This window comes from Rutilus rutilus (genome assembly GCF_951802725.1).
Source record: "Rutilus rutilus genome assembly, chromosome: 8".
In the NCBI taxonomy this organism is placed as follows: Eukaryota; Metazoa; Chordata; class Actinopteri; order Cypriniformes; family Leuciscidae; genus Rutilus; species Rutilus rutilus.
The window spans coordinates 13,310,644-13,326,870 of record NC_140222.1 but is presented as its reverse complement, the minus strand read 5'-3'; the positions used below and the strand labels follow the sequence as shown (position 1 = coordinate 13,326,870).

The window sequence follows — 16,227 nt, the reverse complement described above, 5'->3', positions numbered from 1 at the left end:
CAGTGCCGCGTCAGACACGTTTCTGGTGTGCAAAGACATGTAAAACGCCACGCAACCAGTGTGTCGCCGGTCGTAGGGTGCCTGATGATTAAAATGTCAATGATTTCGATGATTAAAACACTCCTGCTCCAAGTAAATCTTTCTTTTGTACCAGTTATTATGACAACCTCTAACTGCACAAACAATCCCGGTCTTCCTCGAACCCATAACGATGAGTTAGTTGTTATGAACTGTGGAAATCCAGATTTATTACACTGCTTAATTTAGGTTTACATTGAATTTAGCATGTTAAGGTTAGGTATAAATTATGATTATCAGAGTTTTCTAGCAAAAGACTCTGGTCAGTCCTGTTTTACTGAAACTCTTGGAGTTTGTGTTTTAGCAAGAAAGTCCAGCCAGTCCTGTACTCGGGTCTCAGTGTTTGAATAGATATGCTGAGTGGATTAGGGTGGGCAATGCTCTCAGTCTAGAACCGGTTCCTAAACCTGTCTTTTTCGGTTCCTGCCCCTAAATGTATATAAACTGTAAGAGAACATTCACGTCAGACTTGGTGACTGCAGCTACCGACAGCTCGTGTTCTCAATAAAGAATCCTGCTGAAGCAACAACCAAGTCTCCTGGTCTTTCGATTCTAAGTTCACAACAGAACACTTGTTTGATTAACCGATATGGTGAAAAGTGAGTTAGCGCGCCAGTGACCGGAAGTGCCTGACCGGAAGTCTCGCACAAAATACCGTCAACTGGCTGCGTCCGTATTTCCGTTAAAAATAAGGTGAATAGTAAATGCGCCATCTGATCCTCAGATTTTCCAACGATGATGAAGAAGAAGCTCCTAGGCAGCAAGAGGAGCTTGGCAGCAAATGCAGCGTCTCATTCCCTATTCAGAGAACATGGGTTACATGAGTAACCCGAGATGTTCTCTTTCATAGGTCTCTCTCATTCTCTTTCACTCGACACTGCGTAACGATGATGCAATAGGAACAATATACCACACACGCCAAGCTAAGCGCTGCTAGATCTACTTCAACAAGGAACTTTCAACAATTTTTATTTTTATTTTTTTTAAGACTCAACTAGGACCTAGGCGACCAGCTCATACAGAAAGAACCCGGGAACCAGGGGCTGCATCTAAATCCAAGTTATAAAACCTGAGAAAAGTGTGTGGAGAGGACCAACCTGATGCCACACAAATATCCTCTAAAGGAACTCCCTTAAAAAAAGCCTGGGAGGATGCGATACTCCTAGTAGAGTGAGCTTTAACACCCCGAGGTGAAGGAAGCTTCCGCACCTAATAAACCAGGGAAATTGCATCTCTCACCCAGTGATAGATCCTGTGCTTAGAGACGGCTAGCCCTCGGCAGCCAGCCCTAAAGCATACAAATAATTTAGACGACTTGCGCCACTGACCAGAGCGGTCCACTTATGCCTTTAAAGCCCAAACAGGGCAAAGCAAATTATGCTTCTCCTCCTCAGCAGAGGAAAAAGGAGGGGGACAGAAAGAGTGAAGCACAACGACTTGAGAGTGGAATGACGTGGACAAAACTTTGGGGACATAACCAGGTCTAGGCCGTAGAAACACCTTCACAAGACCTGGGGAAAACTCCATAGAAGGCTCACTCACAAAAAGAGCCTACAGATCCCCCACGCACTTGAGAGAGGCCAACGATAACAAAAGTGCCCCCTTGAGAGTCAGAATCTGGTCCAGAGCTTAACATTGGGAGTTCTAAAAAAATTGAAATCCCAACTGCCGTTTTCACACACACAGACTCCAAAGGGCCTGAGACCCCTGCATCTCTCCCTCTCTCTCTCCCTCAGAGGATTTATATTATCAAGCAGCCAATAAGTAATGGCCTAAAATCTTCATAGCCACACCCTAGCAACTAGTTACACTACCCTAGCAACCACTAAGAGCTCCTTAGCAACCATTAAAAGCTCCCTAGCAACCAACCTAAACCAATAAATAATTTTTAAATGAACAATATCACACTCGTAGCCTTGCGATATCACTGTATATCAGCACGGCTGTGATTTTGCCATAGGCACGAGGCCGCAGGCAGAGTGCCGTACAAAAGGCACTCGTTACTGAAGATTTTTAAGAACTGTATAAAAACTCCATAGTAACCATCTTTGACAACTACCAACCACCTAGTAACACCATAGCAACCAGCAAAAATACCTTAGCAACCACCCTGAACACCCAAGCAACGTCTAGAAAAGCTCTAGTAACCACCAAAAATACCCTAGCAACCACCTAGCAACCACCCAGAACACCGAGCAACTGCCTAGCAACCACCAAGAACACCATAGCAACTGCCTTGCAACGCCCTAGCAACTGCCTAGCAATATCCTAGCAACCACCCAAAATACCCTAGCAACCGCCTAGCAACCGCCCATAATACCCTAGCAACACCATAGCAACCACCCAGAACACCCTAGCAACGCCAATTGAGAAATTTCACACTCGTAGCCTTGCGATTTCGCTGTATATCAGCACGGCTGTGATTTGGCCATAGGCACGAGGCCGCAGGCAGAGTGCCGTACAAAAGGCACTCGTTACTAAAGATTTTTAGAACTCTATAAAAACTCCATAGTAACCATCTTTGACAACTACCAACCACCTAGTAACACCATAGCAACCACCAAAAATACTTAAGCAACCATCCTGAACACCCTTGCAAAGTCTATAAACGCTATAGTAACCACCACAAATACCCTAGCAACCACCCAGAATACCCTAGCAACAACCTAGCAACCACCCAGAACACCTAGCAACTGCCTAGTGTTGTGGAAATAATTCAGTTCGAAAAGTGAGGAGGAAGGAGACAAGTCGAACCTTTGAAAAGTCAAAGTATCAAAATGTTTATTTCTTGCAAGAAATTGGCATTCACATACAGAGAGCATCTGATATGAGAAGGCAAGGGGTTAGTCCCCTTTGCCAAGGTTATATACCCTTAACACATCCTGGGTAGGCTGCATCTGTCTCAAAAGATCGCCTTGGTTACCTTAAAAGGAAACGTCTTTGTTCAAGATCTCTTGTCTAACATAAATTCTATCTAGACAGAACAATTACCATGTCTGCAGAAGTTTCCTGTTTTTAGCTGCTGCTCAAATTCACACATTTTGCCTATCTTTATTTCGATCATCTGCGCACATATTTTTCACACTTTAAAGTACACAATAGGTCACTTGGAGTATACATAGTCTCAGTCACCTATAACCCAGAACATTTTGTTTCAAGCTTATCTTAACATGCATTTCTAAAAGCTTGGTTATATCTTTTTAATAATGTGCTTTAGCTTATATGATTATATTTCTTTAAATGCTTATGAATAATAATACATGTTCAACGTTAATACAAGTTGTACATATCTAAAAGTAAAAGAACACATCTATAAGTAAAAAACACATCTAAATGTAAAATTTCCATTACATTAGCAACCACCAAGAACACCATAGCAAATGCCTTGCAACGCCCTGGCATCCACACAGAATACCCTAGCAACCACCTAGCAACACCATAGCAACCACCCAGAACACCCTAGCAACTGCCTAGCAACGCCCTAGCAACCACCCAAAATAACCTAGCAACCGCCTAGCAACCACCCATAATACCCTAGCAACACCATAGCAACCACCCGGAACACCCTAGCATCTGCCTAGAAATGCCCTAGCAACCACCCAGAATACCCTAGCAACCGCCTAACAACCACCCAGAACACCCTAACAACTGCCTAGCAACCACCAAGAACACCATAGCAACTGGCTTGCAACACCCTAGCATCCACACAGAATACCCTAGCAACCGCCTAGCAACACCATAGCAACTGCCTAGCAACAACCTAGAACACCCTAGCAACGCCAAATGAGAAAATTCACACTCGTAGCCTTGGGATTTCGCTGTATATCAGCACGGCTGTGATTTGGCCATAGGCACGAGGCCACAGGCAGAGTGCCGTACAAAAGGCACTCGTTACTAAAGATTTTTAGAACTCTATAAAAACTCCATAGTAACCATCTTTGACAACTACCAACCACCTAGTAACACCATAGCAACCACCAAAAATACCTTAGCAACCAGCCTGAACACCCTAGCAACGTCTATAAACACTATAGTAACCACCAAAAATACCCTAGCAACCACCCAGAATACCATAGCAACCACCTAGCAACCACCCAGAACACCTAGCAACTGCCTAGCAACCACCAAGAACACCATAGCAACTGCCTTGCAATGCCCTAGCATCCACACAGAATACCCTAGCAACTGCCTAGCAACACCATAGCAACCACCCAGAACACCCTAGCAACTGCCTAGCAATGCCCTAGCAACCACCCAGAACACCTAGCAACTGCCTAGCAACACCATATCAACCATCCAGAACACCCTAGCAACCACCTAGCAACGCCCTAGCAACCACCAAGAATACCCTAGCAACCGCCTAACAACCACCCAGAACACCCTAGCAACTGCCTAGCAACCACCCAGAACACCATAGCAACCACCTAGCAACACCCTAGCAACTGCCTAGCAACCACCCAGAACACTCTAGCAACCACCCAAAATACCTTAGCAACCACCTAGCAACACCATAGCAAACACCCAGAAAACCTTAGCAACCACCTAGAAACCACCCAGAATACAATAGCAACAGCATAGCAACCACCCAGAACACCCTAGCAACCGCCTAGCAACACCCTAGCATCCACTCAGAATACCTGAGCAACCACCCAGAACACCCTAGCAAATGCCTAGCAACCAACCAAAACACCCTAGCAACTGTCTATAAACACCCAAGCAACCACCCAAAACACCCTAGCAACCGCCTAGCAACCAACAGAATACCCTAGCAACCACCTAGGAACAGCATAGTAACCATCCAGAACACCTTAGCAACCACCCAAAATACCATAGCAACTGCCTAGCAACCGCTTAGTAACACAATCACAACCACCCATAACACCATAGCAACCACCTAGCAACCTCCTAGCAACCACCCAGAACACCCTAGCAACCACCAAAAATACCTTAGCAACCACCTAGAAACACCATAGCAACCATCCAGAACACTCTTGCAACCACCCAAAATACCATAGCAACTGCCTAGCAACTGCTTAGTAACACAATCACAACCACCCATAACACCATAGCAATCATCCAGAACACTCTTGCAACCAGCCAAAATACCTTAGAAACCGCCTAGCAACCACCCAGAACACCCTAGCAACCACCCAGAACACCATAGCAACCACCCAGAACACCCTAGCAACCCCCTAGTAACCACCAAAAATACCTTAGCAACCACCTAGCAACACCATAGCAACCACCCAGAACACCCTAGCAACCGCCTAGTAACCACCAAAAATACCTTAGCAACCACCTAGCAACACCATAGCAACCACCCAGAACACCCTAGCAACCGCCATGCAACACCATTGCAACCACACAGAAGACCCTAGCAACCGCCTAGCAACATCATAGCAACCACCAAGAACACCCTAGCAACTGCCTAGCAACCACCCAGAACACCCTAGCAACCACCCAGAATAACCTAGCAACCACCCAGGACACTTTAGCAACCCACTAGAAACACCCTAGCAACTTTTTAACTTTAAACTACTTCAAACTTTAAACTACTTTAAACTTCAAACTACTTTAAACCTTAAACTAATTTAAACTTCAAACTACTTTAAACTTTAAACTAATTTAAACTTCAAACTAATTTAAACTTCAAACTACCTCTTATCGGCCACACCCACAGCCTCCACATCTCGGGACGAGGATGCCAAATCCTGCCCTGGAGCTGAGACAGCAGATCTCTCCTGATTGGAATCTGCCAAGGGGACCCGTCCACCAGGGAGCTCACTTCGGAGAAACACATCTAGGATGGCCAGAATGGGGCTACCAGAAGGAGTTGGATTCCACACTCCATCACTCTGCAAAGGACTGCAGGGATTAACTTGACCGGAGGGAATGCATTCAGTCTCAACTCCGGCCACGGATGAGACAGGGAAAACCACAGGGAGCACTGTGTTGAGCTCTGCGACGCAAAGAGGTCCACCTCCGTCTCGCCACTGTTTGGTGGTGCAGCATCCACTCCCTCGACTTGAGCTTCTGTCTCGACAGAAAGTCCGCTGCAACATTCAGGTCCCCTGAAACATGAACTGCTCTCAGCGAAAGAAACTTGTCTTGAGCCCAAAGGAGGAGGTGCTGGCACACATGCCTGTCGAGGGTGCGGGACCGCAAGCCTTCCTGGCGATTTACTTGGGACACCACTGCCATGTTTTCCGTCCTGACAATGACATGACAGTCCATCAGGGCTGGGAGAGAATGATCCAGAGCCAGAGAGACGGCCCGCTACTCGAGGCAATTTATGTGCCATGAGAGAAGCTCGCCCGTCCAAACACCTCACGCTGGTCTGCCATCAAAGACTGCCCCCCAACCAGTCAGAGAGGAACGTCCGTCGTGACAACCTGGTGACGGCAAACTACACCCATCTTGACCCCATGAAGCAAAAAGGGTGAGTCTTTCCACCTCCAAGGAGTGCGAAGGCAACTGTGCAACACTCTCAGCAGACGGAAGGCAGACCAAGTAGGGCGGATGCCCCTGAGTTTCATCCACAACAGGAATGGTCTCATATAAAGGAGACCCAAGGGCAGCGCAGGAGAGGCTGCTGCCATAAGCCCCTACGACAAATGCCCACCGCTACATGATGTCCGAGCCTGAAACGAGCCAAGCACGCACGGAGACTGGAAACTCGAGCAGGGGCCAGATGGGCCTGCATCGAGAGAGAATCGAGTTGGACACCCAGGAAGATTGTCTGCTAAAAAGGAGTTAAGACACTCTTCTGAGTATTGACCTGAGACCAAGAGACCGGAGGTGGTGGAGAAGGATGTCCCTGTGACGACACACCAACTGCCTGGCCAGTCGCCGTGTAAGATTTTCTCACGAGGGCGGACGTGGTACTGCAGGGCTTCGACGGAAGAAGACTTCCAGGAAGGAGCGGACAAAGATGAAAGGTGTGTGGCCAACGTGTCCTCAATCACTGGAATGCACGTGTAGCCCTGCTCCACAAAACCAACCAGGTTGGTGAAGTCAGCAGCCGCAACATCAGTCAGCCACGTGGAGAAAGGCTGCTTCCATGGCCAAGAAATCTCACAGTGAAGACCGCTGAAAAATGGCAGCTTTCTTCTAAAGTGTCGCATGGAGGATTGACCACTCAGGAAACATTCATCGAGCTTGGAGGACTGAGAATCACCAGGCTCGTCCAGCCATACAATGCTAAGCTTCTCAGTAGCACGTGCTAACACATCGACAAGCTCGGTGTAGGCTGCAGAGGGCCAGCGGGCAGGACCCGAAATCCTCCGAATCATATGCCGCGGTGAATAAAACACCCTCCAGTCCAAAGGAGTCCAAAAAGCACCATCGCTACGTAGCATGGAGTGAATCTATGAAAGAGAACTATTATTTTACAAATATTTTATATTTCTTTCAAAAACATTTAAAATAGTAATCCTTCCAAAAGTTTGATCGGTACTGTATATCTCCATGATATCATGTATTTCTAAATGTATAACTAATTTTACGTATTGCTTTCAAGCCACTGTGGAAATTAATAAAATATTAAGGTCTATAGTAAATATATATATATTTTTTCTATAGTTTTGCTCATTCCTTATTTACCTGATTAAAATGATACTCAGTTGTGTGAGTGATTTCTTTAAAATGATTTTGAAAAATCCTTTCATCACAAACTACAGGAAGAGTTATGGAAATATTTAAATGATTTGCTCAGAAAGTGCAAAAACCCTGAATCTCTGAACAATGATGAATGAGCATTTCCTTAATGGTGACCATTGTGCATATTCAGACTGAGCACTGCAGCATATTACTGATTGCACTGTATCACATTATGTTTTTTTTTTTTTTTTTTTGCTCATCTTTTACAAGTATTACCATTGTGTATAAAATGTGCTACACAAATAACTTGCCTTGCTTTGATTTTTTAAACTGTTGTTTACAGATCAGAGTAATGACTCTCTCTATTCATTCCAGATTCACCGATTCAACCCTCAGGTGTGGCAAAAGTTTTTATTATATCAGGGCCGCTACTGGCTGTGGTCCTGGCCACATTGATTCTCTACAGGAATTCTAAACGAATAAGGCTAAAGTGTAAGTAGCAATTTAATTTTCATAGTCATTTTTCAAAGTTGCATGCTTTGCAGCATTTTGGGTGAGTGACTGTATGTGTGTGATGTAAACAACTTCCATCCAAAGTTGCGAACTTAGCCAATTCAATTTTCATAGTCATTTTTCAAAGTTGCATGCTTCGAGCATTTTGGGTTGGTGACCATATGTGTGTGATGTAAAAACTTTCCGTCCAAAGTTGCGAATTTATCCTAACTTGTGCGCAGAATTGGAATATTGCATAAAACATTTGCCGTAACTTCTTGATAAAATAGCAGAAAATATTACTAAGAAGTTACTGGAAGCCACTAAATGACTTGCGACCTGCAGACGAAACACAACAAACACGGTCATTTTATCTTGCATTCTGAGGTGGATCCCTGCTGTTTGGGAACGCTGTTGGGAAGACAGTTCTGACAGGTAATTATTCATTACGTTCTGAGAAACGCGATATCTGCTGATAATACTGAAGGAGCTTATATATGTATACGGTGATAGGCGTCATATTCCTATAGGTAGATGTGGATCAGCTGAGAGTCAGCTGATGCGAGCTTGACTAACGTGACCTGCCAGAACTAAAGCTACGCTTGATTTATGCCATACAATCATGTAAAGAATTTTTGTTAGAATTGTGCATGAAAATATGTGGATGGATTTACAGGTATATAGGGATGTACAAAGAAATATTATAAGATGTGAGTTATGTAGTTTTGCTTTAGAATCATGGATTTCTTTGTTGCATATGGCTCTCTGATATGCTTGATTGGCCAGTCACAACATTCCCAGGTCAGTTCATAGGCCTATCTGTTATTGATCATCATCAATAGTTTTGTTCGACTTGAAGCGGTGCTGCGCAGACTGATCAGTATTTGACATCAAATTACGCCGAGAGTGATTCGAAAGCATTTACTTTTAATGAAACCGGAAGATTGAAAAAAGACATGAAAAAAGACATGAAGGATGCGGGTGCACCCAAACACTACGGGTGTTTTTCTCTTCTCCGTAAATAAATCTTGTAACAGAGCTACAGCAAGCGTTTTTCGGCGGTGGAAATCCATTAGCCATTAAAACTTTTTTGTCATTGTGTAGAGCGCAGTGCATGGTTGCATAGCAACGACAGACGCCACGGGAAAATCGGACCTAATTTTACTATTAAAAATAAAAGATAAGCTAAACTGTATTGTAAATGTCAGTTAATAATTTTTTATAAAAAGAATGAGTCAAAAAAGATAAATTAAAGTCTGAAATATGTGAGGTTTATCTTTTTATAAAAACCTTTTTTGTCAACTTTATTTGAACTTGTACATGTTAGTAATTAGTATATAACATTTTAAAATCTGGCTATCATTTTTAATCGTATTATTTTAATGTTTATGTTAGTGTGTATTGATGCTAATTTTATTTGTTATTTGCTGTTTTTCGACATAAAACTTGGTGAATTGATTTCATTGTGTAGTATTAGTACTTTTTGAACAGGATTCTGTGATAACAGTGGTAATTTTTGGCACTATAATAATTAAATGAAATGTTCATGCCATTTCATCTCTAGTTATGATCAACTATGATCAACTAAAATCAACTAATTAGCCTATGTGTTTTTTACAGTAGGCCTATAATATGCAAAGTACAATTTTCTATAAAAACATTATATCTGATTCTGTTCTTTTCTCTGACACGCGTTGTTGGGTCTGGAAGGTTACTAATGTGATTGCTTTATCTGTAAATTAAGTTAATGCTTTTTCAATTACTGAATTCATTGAAATAAAATGAATTCTTTGATTTGAATATTTTTTTGGCAATGCCAAATGAAATTTATGGTCTTAAATTTGAAACTGAAACCTGCAGGAACCCTGTTCAAGGATTTTAAATGATTATAAGATAATACATAAAGCATCAGATAATGTGTTTGTTCATGTTCTCTTGTGGTGTGAGTGTGAATGTGAGTCAGTGTAAAAAGGGTTTGAAGATAAATCAGAGAGCAGGTGATATGTTTGGAGCAAATGATCAGTGTTGAATGTTTTTTTCTTCTAATTTACTTTTTTTCTTGGTATTGATGTGACAGTTGATGGAGAGTCTGACAATCTTAAAACTACTGAAACTACTGATACTGAAATACAGAGAGATGATCAAAAACAGCTGGAGATAAAACTCCACGGCTGTGTTTCCCGATAAAGTTGTCTCTTAGCGTGCTACGAAGACTCTTAAGGTGCAACTTAACTAAAGTTCAGAGGTGGAAAGAGTACTGAAAATTTGTACTCAAGTACAAGTACCGTTACATTGCTGAAATAATACTCAATTACAAGTAAAAGTACTGGTGTCAAAAAAGTAATTAAGTAAAAGTACAAATTACTCTTCTCAAAAACTACTCAGAGTACTAGTTACTAATTACTTTTTAGCTGGCGATAGTTAATGCATTACCAATAAAAATATACAACCAAGTCATAGATTTATGTAGAAAATAGCTACTTTTAACACATTCGAAGGACATTAATTAGTGGATACTGGAATTTCTAACTTCAATATGACACCTTGAAATATGTCAATATTCAGTAGGCCTAGCCTATCATTTTTAATACCATCGGGAAAACTACTACATATTAAATATTTTAATATCTACATTTTTGTCCATCCATTTTGTCAAGGCAATCATTATTTTCAAGCACTGAAAAGCACAACACTCATTGTAACAGTAATCTATTTGAATGGAAAAGTTTAATTCAAGTCTTCTGAAGAGACACGTCCACTTTATAAGGTGAGATTTTAATTTAGGCTTTTGTTTACATATTTAAACATTGATCAATAACCATTACAATAATCTAATATTTACTCACTCAGTGTATTTGTCTTTACAATAGGGTAACGTGAACTGTTGCAATAGCTCACACACAGCACAAGGAAGCTTGATTTCAATTCAAACTGAATTTAATTTGCAAAAAGACTAGATTTTTCATAACTTTTGACAGCGTTTAATTCAAGAGCATGGAGAGATTGGAGCTGGACGTCATTTGAGTCTGCAGTGAGAACCACTTGGAGAGATTCGCGATTACACATGATATGACACACAATCCGAGAGCGCACACTCAATATCCGAGTCCAGTTCATTCGTAGCCTACATTTGAGAGCTCGCGTCCAATTTACTGCGATTACATGAATGTGCCCTCGCGTTATAATATTGTTCGTGACATTTGCCATTAAAATATGCCATAGAAACTTGCAGGTATTAATAAAATTATGCGTAATAGGCCTACCTGCAATCCCGCGCTGAGGGGAGGCGGGTGTGTCAAACTCGCTGTCGTTGAGATGAGAGAATGAGAACGCGCAGCTGGTATCGTATTGGTGTATAGGCCAAAATTAGTATTGACAGATATTTCAGTATTGATATGTATCAAAATATAGATATTTTGACAATACTACTATGTAGTTTGTTGTTCCAAACTTTCAGTCCAGCCATTAATCACTCTGAGCTCCTCGCCTCCTTCATGATCAGCTCTTCAAAACCTGCTGCGACTGCGGCGGCTTTCATTCAGTCCAAATATCAGGGGTTTTATTGGTCCGTTTACGATCGAATATTTTTATTCGCATTTCGCATTCGCATTTCGCTACCGAAATGCCATTTAAAGATTTGAATATCAATTCAAATTGTACTCAGTAACAAAATGTGATTTTACAAGTAGCGAAGTAGATTACTTAGCTTAATATGTACTTGAGTACAAGTAAAATTACAGATTTAAAAATATACTCAAAAAAGTACAAGTACCCAAAAAAACGACTTAATTACAGTAACGTGAGTAGTTGTAATTCGTTACTTCCACCTCTGCTAAAGTTAAACCATTTTTAGGCGTGATCCCCGAACCATACGGTAGGAAGCTACTTAAGATTTAGTTGGTTGATATGGACTGAGTTTCCCGATAACGTTGTCTCTTAGCGCGCTACGAAGACTCTTAAGGTATAACTTAACTGAAGGTATACCATTTCTAGGCATGTTCCCCGAACTATGCCTTAGGAAGCTGTTTAAGATATACCTTCTAACTTTACCCGGTGCTGTCCGTGGCGATGGTGCTGAATTGGTTGATATCGATGGCTCGAGAATCAATTATTCTCTCGTGCAGGGGCTGTTTATGTGAGAAAGCGGTGTTCTTTATAAATGAAGCACTTCAGAAATATTTGAAATTGCATTTATTAGGACTCATGGGATATTATAAAAAATAACTCAAACTATAATAGCCTATAATTGCCTTGGCCCTTGCCTACATATTTTAAAATTGTATCATATATTGCTGCCATAATAACCATTTCAATTATTGATGAGCTTTCTTCTCTTTCCTGTTTTTGTTCGCTGAGATGGAGCTGTGATGAAATATTGTTCTTGTACATACTTTCCAGCATTTCAGTAATAAAAGTGTACGTCATGTATGGTGCTCGGCAGTGATCAAAAAGTGTTTAAACAGTGGATTTTGAATCTCTTCTTGTAAAAATTCGGAGATGTGGATTCAGACAGCAATTAAATTACCACACGACCTGTTTGTCAAAAAACAGTAGGTTATAATTGGGCCAGGGATTTTTACGTGGGTTGGGTGAGGAAAAAAACACTGATATTATGGATTGGACGGCACTAAAATAACCGGCTTACTGTACGAGCCCATGAGAAACAATATTAGCGTCCGAATAGGACTTAACTGACAGTAGCCTATGCTTTCACTGGCATTTAAAAGTGCTCTTTAATTAAAATAAATGTATAATTTGTTTTATTATATATAATAATATAATTAAAATTCTATTAACAATCAGTGTAATGACAATTTTATTCTCTGCATGAAAACACTTGAATTAGGTGTATTAAAACTTCAGAATTATATTCATATAGACCTGCAACAGTGATAAGGTAAAGCTAAGAGTGGTCCAGACCAACCTTCTGAAAGTATGACTTACAGAAGGTATACTTAACTAAGAACGTTTCGGGAAACACGTATTAACGATAAGGTACAGCTTAAGGTGTAACTTAAGAACGACGTAGCGTTAAGAAGGTTTCGGGAAACCCAGCCATGGTTGATTTCACTGATGGGCAGTAACGTTAGAAGTAACGCGTTACTGTAATCCGATTACTTTTTTCAAGTAACGAGTAAAGTAAGGGATTACAATTGCAAAAACAGTAATTAGATTACTGTTACTTCCCCGTAAGCAGGTTGCGTTACTGCGTTATACTGCGAGACTGTCTCGCGACGTGAGCCGTGACTCGTGAGTGACAATGACATGAGCGCCGCGAAGTCAGTGGTAAACACTATGGCAAGCGATCGCGTTCAAAAGTCTTTAAACGAAACGCGTGAATTTTGACGCGTCAACACGCATCGTTTGTCCGTGTTCAGACGTCATGTTTATTCATGAACGATGTCGTAATGGTAAACTGTATGCACGTGCAAACATCAGACGTTATATTTGTTCATGAGGGATAATGCATTGGTACGTTGTGAGTGATGTCAGTCTTATGTCATGATTTGTCATGCCTTTTAAGTTGTTCGTTTAACGTTCTTTCCCAAGGTAGAAAAGTCAACAGCTCTAAGAATGGGTCTTTTATTTTAGCAAACTGCCAAAAAACCTTTTCAGACTGTGTGCAGCTGAACCAAGAAAAACTTAAGATTGCATGGAGCTGATAAGCATGAATGGCAGAAGAAAAAGACTGCAATTAAAAAACAAATCAAGAGAAAATTATTTTAATGCAAGCAATAAAAAACTGCACACATCAGCTGTGGAATAAAAGAAAATAAATGCATGATCAACTAGATTAAGGCAAACTCCTGTCTTAATGTAAACCCTGTCCACCACCCCCAAAGGTTTCACAAAGTTATTCTTGCCACTGTAACTTATGGCTTCCTAAAGCCAGGTTTATGGGTAAATAAATGAATAATAATAAAAAATATATACCAGGGCTCAACATTTAAGCCTTTTCATTTGTCCTTCAGTCGGTCATTCACTTGTCCGAGTAAAAACATTTGTTAGAACAGGAAAAAAAATAGATTTTTTTGTGTGTTGTAAATATAATTTATTCCGAATCAGTATTCTCATCAGTTCAGTCAGCTTTAACATATATAAATCGGCATATTTATGATATTGTAACCTTTATAAAGGGCATTTTTCCCTAATCGTTTGCTTCATCTTTGATTTAAAATTCTTAAATTTGATCAATAAATTACAATAGAATAATAAGATGCTAAAGGGCTGTTACCAATCAAATAAACTGCATTAAATAATGTAATGAGATTATTTAAAATATTTTTTGAATATACAAATAAGAAATATTATTTATGCATAGAAATAATTTAAAAATAAACCGCCAGTAGGAGGCGGCAGGAGACCATCTTAATGAGTGAGTCATTGATGCAATGTGCATAAAGTTAAAATACTGAAACTAATAAAACAAGTTTTAAAAAAGAATGTTTCATTTAATTCAATTTTAGATGATGGAATATGCAGAAAGAATATAATTAAGCAGAAAGGTATATTGCTTTATAGCGTATTCATTTCGTGCATCATGTTTTTGAAAAGTAACTAGTAAAGTAACTAGTAAAGTAACTAGTAAAGTAACTAATTACTTTTGAAAATAAGTAATCAGTAAAGTAACTGGATTACTTTCTTGGAGAAGTAATCAGTAATCAGTAACTAATTACTTTTTCCAAGTAACTTGACCAACACATATCGATGGCTCGAGAATCAATTATTCTCTTGTGCAGGGGCTGCTTCACTGCATTATGTGAAAGCGGTGTTCTTTATAAAAGAAGCACTTCAGTAATAGTTGAAATTGTATTTATAAGGACTCATGGGATATTATGAAAAATAATCCAAACTATAATAGCCTATAATAGTCTTGCCTACATATTTGAAAATTGTATCATATATTGCTGCCATGATAACCATTTCAAATTTTTACGTGCTTTCTCTTCTTTCCCATTTTGTTTGCTGAGGTGGAGCTGTGATGAAATATTGTTCTTGTAAATACTTTCCAGCATTTCAGTAATAAAAGTGTACATCTTACGTAATGGTGCTCGGCAGTGATCAAAAAGGGTTTAAACAGTGGATTTTGAATCTCTTCTTGTAAACTCAGAGATGTGGATTCAGATGGCAATTAAATTACCACACGACCTGTTTGTCAAAAAACAGAAGGTACTAATTTGGCCAGGGATTTTTACGCGGGTTGGGTGAGAAAAAACACTGACATTATGGATTCGGACGGCACTAAAATCACAGACTCACCCCTGTAAATGTTTAAAATACGAGCCCATGAGAAACAATTAGCGTCCAAATAATGGTCTGAGCTGTCGACACGACAGATCTCGTCACAGTTGTTGTTGTTGGTGCGTCCTACGATGTGAGTAGAGGCCGATCCTTGACGCACATGGCCGGCCACAGGCGTCGCACACAAACTGGCTAGATGTTGTTCTAGATGTTAAGGCATTGTGCTTTCTGTGTCTTCGTTTGTCAACTGCAGTAACAATACGGCTGAGCTCAAAGGAGTGTATGGCAGTGTGGCACTGTGCTCGCCATGATGTCCTGTCTGCAACCATCTCTTCAAGGTCATTTGGGTCCATATTGCACAGTTTCAAATTGGCTTTGAGGCCGTCCTTGTAGCGTTTTAGTTGCCATCCTTGAGAGCGCATGCCACTCTGGAGCTGTCCATAAAAAACCTGCTTCGGTAGGCGTGAATCTGCCATACGTACAACATGTCCAGACCAGTGAAACTGCTCAGCAAGCAGGTTAGCTTATCTCCCATAAGGAAGAGCCGGTGTTTATGAGGCACTGAGCGTAAGGCAGTGTTAAGGTGTTCATAGAAAGACTCCTTCTGGTCATCACTGGCAGTCATTGTGGGTGCATAGCCATTCTTAAGGCGAGACACTACAGGTGAATAGGGTAAAATTTTAAAATAATAGATATCACCATGAAACTTCCTCAGTTCATTACTTACACAAGTTCATAAAAAAAATGTTTTACAAGTTTTTGAAATTTTTATGTTTAATTATGCAAATTAGGTATTATCTCATTAAATATGTGCAA

The 16,227-nt window shown here is 40.6% G+C and overlaps 1 protein-coding gene across 2 annotated transcripts in view; it reads left to right on the top strand.

Annotated features, from left to right (window-relative positions):
* The window catches only part of LOC311295169 (uncharacterized protein), a 44,459-nt gene that overhangs the window by 14,082 nt on the left and 14,150 nt on the right, over positions 1-16,227 (top strand). Inside the window, exon 4 of one of the 2 annotated variants that reach the window (XM_084416404.1) lies at positions 8,053-8,169. In XM_084416404.1, coding sequence (XP_084272530.1) covers positions 8,053-8,169 — 117 coding nt within the window. Of the gene's footprint in view, positions 1-8,052; positions 8,605-16,227 lie in introns of both variants that reach the window. The other variant, XM_084416405.1, reaches the window with a different exon arrangement.